General features: G+C 35.1%; 1 protein-coding gene across 4 annotated transcripts in view; it reads left to right on the top strand.

Annotated features, from left to right (window-relative positions):
- LOC107665008 (SAP30-binding protein) overlaps nt 1-4,172 on the top strand; it is a 17,235-nt gene extending 13,063 nt beyond the window's left edge. The window contains exons 6-11 of one of the 4 annotated variants that reach the window (XM_016455732.1): nt 1,611-1,702; nt 1,817-1,877; nt 1,965-2,016; nt 2,110-2,168; nt 2,307-2,334; nt 3,200-4,172. In XM_016455732.1, the coding sequence (XP_016311218.1) occupies nt 1,611-1,702; nt 1,817-1,877; nt 1,965-2,016; nt 2,110-2,168; nt 2,307-2,334; nt 3,200-3,378 (471 nt within the window). In that variant the 3' untranslated portion in view covers nt 3,379-4,172. Of the gene's footprint in view, nt 1-1,610; nt 1,703-1,816; nt 1,878-1,964; nt 2,017-2,109; nt 2,169-2,306; nt 2,389-3,196 lie in introns of all 4 variants that reach the window. The other 3 variants (XM_016455731.1, XM_016455730.1, XM_016455729.1) reach the window with 3 other exon arrangements.
- The last annotated feature ends 1,089 nt before the right edge of the window (nt 4,173-5,261 follow it).

Here is a 5,261-nt window from a genome sequence, read left to right as displayed (position 1 = left end):
GCGGTGTTTTGACCCGCGACTATGCCGCCTCACAGTCACCCAGTCGCCCTGCTGCGGAGGCTCTGTAATCGGAACCGAACAATGTACAGGACTCCCTGAGCTAGTCGCATCCAAAGCTTTATCTACAACCCTCACATTCTTACTGTCCTCAATTAAAGTTTGGATGCGTGTCTCTAGTTCTGAAATCTTCTGTCAGCCTAATTATTTCCCTGCATTTATCACATGTGAATCCCTCGTCGCCGACAGAGAGAGATAAACTGTACATGTGGCAAGCGGTGCAAACAACAATAGCAGGAGAAGAAGACATTACTCACAGTGATTGATGAATGATTCTGACTTACTGCTGTTGTTTGATGAACTCGTGAAAAATGGAGTGAGAGAGAAAAGAAAACAGTAATAAACGCAAATAGAAACGCGAATGGGAAACAATGGTTGAATTGTTGGTGAATATCCTTATCTGAATTTTCAGTAGAATTTGATATTTTTATTTTTATTCTTTAAAAAATGGGCACAGTTTAATGCAAACTCGTTTTTATCAACAGTATCAGTTTCCTGCTGTTTTATTTTTTCCATAAGCCAGCCGAAAAACATTCTCTCAGCTGCTTTGTTTTGGTTGGACTGCTGCTCCTTGTCAACAGTCATAAAAGGAGAGTTCTTATGGGTTCATTGTTTCAGTTCTAGGCAAGCTGTTTAAAGCACGTTCTGATCCTGGCTGGCATGTTTTATCTCAGGGTGTGGCACTGGGGGGCTTGAGGGGGTGGAAGGTTGTAGGTGTCAGGCTTTCAGGTGTTTTGCCCCACCCGGAGGTAAGGACTGGCAGTTCGCCCTAAATCATGCAACTTGCATGTTGTCAGTACATGTCAAGAGGTGCAAACTTTTGAGGTCAGTGATGTCAAACCGTGTTGATGCCAAGGTCATATTTGAACGTATTTTGTTAGAATTATTTGGTTTGTTTAATTGCAGTAATATTTATTCATGTCTTTCATCAAATTCCTAATAATCCTACCACTTCCTGTTGTAGCTGTCTCTCTCGTGAGCTGTCAGGACAGGTGAACACGGGTGTGGTTTTCACACTCCAGTACAGTGCAGCATAGTACTGATAGATGGGCTGTGTTCTTTTTCCATGTTATGATGAATATCCTGTCCCTGTGGCTATGCTTTAATCACTGCTCAGACATGATCCTCATTCCCTTGTACATCTGAGTTGGTCTTGCTGCTATCTTTCTTGTAGCACATTTTGTACAAATTAACTAAGATCAGTGTCTTAACCGTCAACAAAGGACTTTTACATTTATTTGACTTCTTGGAATGTGAAGGAAAACCGATCGAGGAGCTGAAAATGGCACATCTCCAAGTGCTTCTTGGAGTCTGGTTGTCAAAAATCACCCTCTAGCTCTAGAAACTCACACTCGCACAAAGACTTTATTCATTCTTAGTGTCTCACAACACTTGGAGCAAAGAGGCAGTTTTTGTCTTGTTTTGTACTGCACATTTTGCATTTAAAATGGACCCAAGTGGGCTTAAAATTGAGTTCGTTCATTTAGCAATATCATACATGCATTTAATATCAGTAATGATGGAAAAATAATGATTCCCTTTTCTGTTTGTAGGAAAAGATCTTTAAACTTTACGAGCGGAAGCTTCACGGAGACTTTGATACAAACAGCCATATTCAAAAGAAGAAAGAGTTTCGCAATCCAAGGTCTGGAGATAAGAAGTGTTTATGACCCACAATGTACCAGACATAACCTGAAGTAAATTAACTTTTGATATTGTTTTATTTGTTTGCAACCTAACCTTGTGTTTGTGTTTATAGTATTTATGAGAAGCTTATCCAGTTCTGTGGTATTGACGAACTTGGAACCAATTATCCAAAAGTAGGTGGTAATGCTTACCTGTTAATACCACATAAATACATGTTATTCTGTTAAGAGAGAAAAAAATTTGTGTTTACTTCTCCACAGGACATGTTTGATCCCCATGGCTGGTCAGAGGATTCATATTATGAGGCACTAGGTAAGTTTAGCTCTAAATTATGTTTGACGTTTAAACTCATATGGATTGAATTGACTACATCTGTTAACTATTTGTGTGCTGTCCTCTCCACAGCCAAAGCTCAGAAAGTGGAGATGGACAAGCTGGAAAAAGCTAAAAAGGAAAAGACCAAGGTTAGAACCCTGAGGCACCCCACTTATTAAAAAGAAATAAAAATAATATTACAACATTTGTTTGTACTGTCTGGGCCACAACATCACTAATTGTTAATGTGTGTTCTTTTTTTCTTTTTTTTACCAATGTGTCTGTAGATTGAATTTGTGACGGCCACCAAAAAAGGTACCACTACTAATGCAGCGGCTTTGGCCACGAACGCAACTACCTCTTCCACAGGTACACTACAAGTGTGTTTGATGCAAATAATGAGGACTTGAGGGTTTAATGCTGATTTAAAATAAGAAAATTATAACAAGATAAATTACTCTCTTATGATAATAGCGTTCAATAATAATACGAAAATTGTATTGTTTTTACTATTGTTATTTTATTGTTTTAATTATTAAATATAATTATAATTATTATTATATAAGATATATATATATAATTATGAAAATTTAAATATATTTTAATAATATATTTAATCTGTATGTAAATTGTCTATGTAAATTATTGAGTCTCTTTTATAAGTAATGAAATATTAAATGTAATTATATGCAAGACAATATTTAGGTGGTACTAGTTCCTAAAAACAGTGGTGTAAGTAAAAATTATACTGACAACCTATCAAATCAACTAAATCTACGAAATCAAGTACTAAACTGGACCAAATGAGATCTATTGCATTTTCTTGTTCAAATCTTACTTTATTTATATTTAATTTTTGGGAATTTTGGTTGACATAAAGTGGTCTTTTATAAAGAACTTAAAGAGGCTATATGTAATTTTTATATATGTACATTTTCATGTATTAATCACTTTTGTATTGCCAATGTGTGAACAGCTAGTAATGAAACTAAAAAAAAAAACAAGACATTCCCCAATTTCCCAGTTTGTCAATTAAATCCTGTCCTGACTCATTTTTATGTGAAGGTCTCAGGACATTTTTGCCAGGAAATTCAAAAGGATGTGACGTTTATGCATGCTTATAATAACAAATTTACTGTTAGTGCTAGTTGAATTAATTTGGAGTTTGATGACCTAGCAGATGCTCAGAAGAGGAAGAGCAAGTGGGACTCCGCAGTACCAGTGACCCTGGCACAACCCGCCCTCCTCACCACCACTGCCACCCTCCCTGGAGTCGTCTCTGTGACCACAACAGCCAGCGGCACCAAGACCACAGTCATCTCTGCAGTGGGAACCATTCTCAAAAAAGCTAAGCAATGACACAAAAAAAGGCAGGGGGATTTCACTTCAGTTTGCCAGATTGATAGTTAATGGCCATTGCACATGTAAACGTAATAAGTTCTGCTGTTTTTGCTTGAGCAACAGTTGGTTTTAACGGTCTGGCAACTGGAATAGATGGTGTTTTCTCTTTTTCAGAAAGTGGAAAATTCTGGATATAGCTTGTATTAGACATCTCTGTTTTCGGTTTTGACTAGCTGTTTCAAATGCATTCATCTGATGGCTGATTCTTTGATTTAAACTGGTTGTCTTTGCTCAGATGGTTTCCATTGAATTCATGATTCTTGTATGTAAAAACGATCCTGCAGCTGTCATACGTGTCCGTTGCAGTAAAGTCATCTGAACTTTCATGTCCAACGTAAGAAAACTGAAACCTGCAATAATTTATTGCTTATCAGTAAATTAGATTTTTCTTTTCAATAATCATTCAATGTTTGATAGATGCCCAGTCCAGTCTGTCTACTATTTGTGTTTCCATTTTCATGTTTTGGATCGGTCATGTCACACAGAACATTAATTAAACATCACCCGAGGATTCATTCAGTATCTTATTATAACAATGACTAATCAGGGCTATCTGACTGTATTATTGCATTTATTATAAGACACAAAGGGTCTTATATTTTGGTGCAAGTTCATTTTTAACGTTTTTTTCTGTCATTTCTATCTTTTTATTTCATTTTAGCAATGCAAGTAGTTTTTTTTTAAACATGTATATATTAAAATGACTGGCTTCTCTATAGCTCAGCAGTGTAGAAATAAATGTTTTTTGTATAATTGCAAATCTGTTGAATTTTGTTTCATTAATCACTCTGCTTTCTTTGTTTAATTCTGAAATCTGAAAGGGTCTGACTCTGGGATGAAAAAACACAGCCGTAGGATGTGATGTCAGGTAGTGTTGAGGAATGTGTTTCAGGTTCTGAATATGGAAGATGGTGTGTGTTTACTACATGGATCACTGATTTATATTCACCCGATACCTTTTTTTAATTTTGAACTTGAGCCATCCAAACTTTCATTCAAGCTAAGCAATGCTGGGCAGTGAGGTTCATTGCTGGCATTTTCCCTTGGTCATATTTAAAACCATCTGCTGGGAATATGGTTGTGCAGCCTAGTGGTTATAGATCTGGGCTTGGTAATCAAAAGGTTGTGGGTTCAAACCTACTACCCTTGATCTAGACACTTTTATTTAAATGGCGGTCATTTGAAACTGTAAATTGTTTATCTACTCTACTATTCAAAAGTTCGGTGTTTGTAGTATATTTTTGTTTTTTGAAAGAAGCATCTTTTGTTCGACATAAGTGTCTTGTGTTTATTTAATCAAAATGCAGTACTAATAACAGTAGTATTGTGAAATATTACAATTTAACATAATTATTATAATTAAATATGATTATTATCAGTTAAAAACAGTTCTACTGGTTATTTTTGTGGATATTTTCAGGATTCTTTGATGAATAGAAAGTTAAAAAGAACAGCATGTATTTGAAATAGTTACACTGTATAAGTCTTTACTGTCACTTTTGATAAATTTAATGCATCATTGATGAATAAACATTAATTTCTTTAAAAAAACATTAAAGTTTTGAATGCTGTTGAATTCCCCAATTTACCACTTTAAATGGCTCGTCTTACCTGTAATATGTTGGATGATTTTTTTAATTAAATATTATAATATTTAAATATATATACACTCTAAAAAATGCTGAGTTAAAAACAACCCTTTCAGGGACAGTCAACCTACTGAATGTTTTTCATTTAAAAAAAAAAAAAATGCACTCTAAAATCTGATTTGTGTGTATATATAGGACAAGAACAGTTCATATACAGTATTTTTAATTCAATGACAAGTCAGTCTTTTACAA

Source organism: Sinocyclocheilus anshuiensis, unplaced genomic scaffold (assembly GCF_001515605.1).
Source record: "Sinocyclocheilus anshuiensis isolate Anshui unplaced genomic scaffold, SAMN03320099.WGS_v1.1 scaffold363, whole genome shotgun sequence".
NCBI lineage: Eukaryota > Metazoa > Chordata > Actinopteri > Cypriniformes > Cyprinidae > Sinocyclocheilus > Sinocyclocheilus anshuiensis.
The sequence above is the reverse complement of the archived record's forward strand: the minus strand, read 5'-3'. Positions and strand labels throughout refer to the sequence as shown.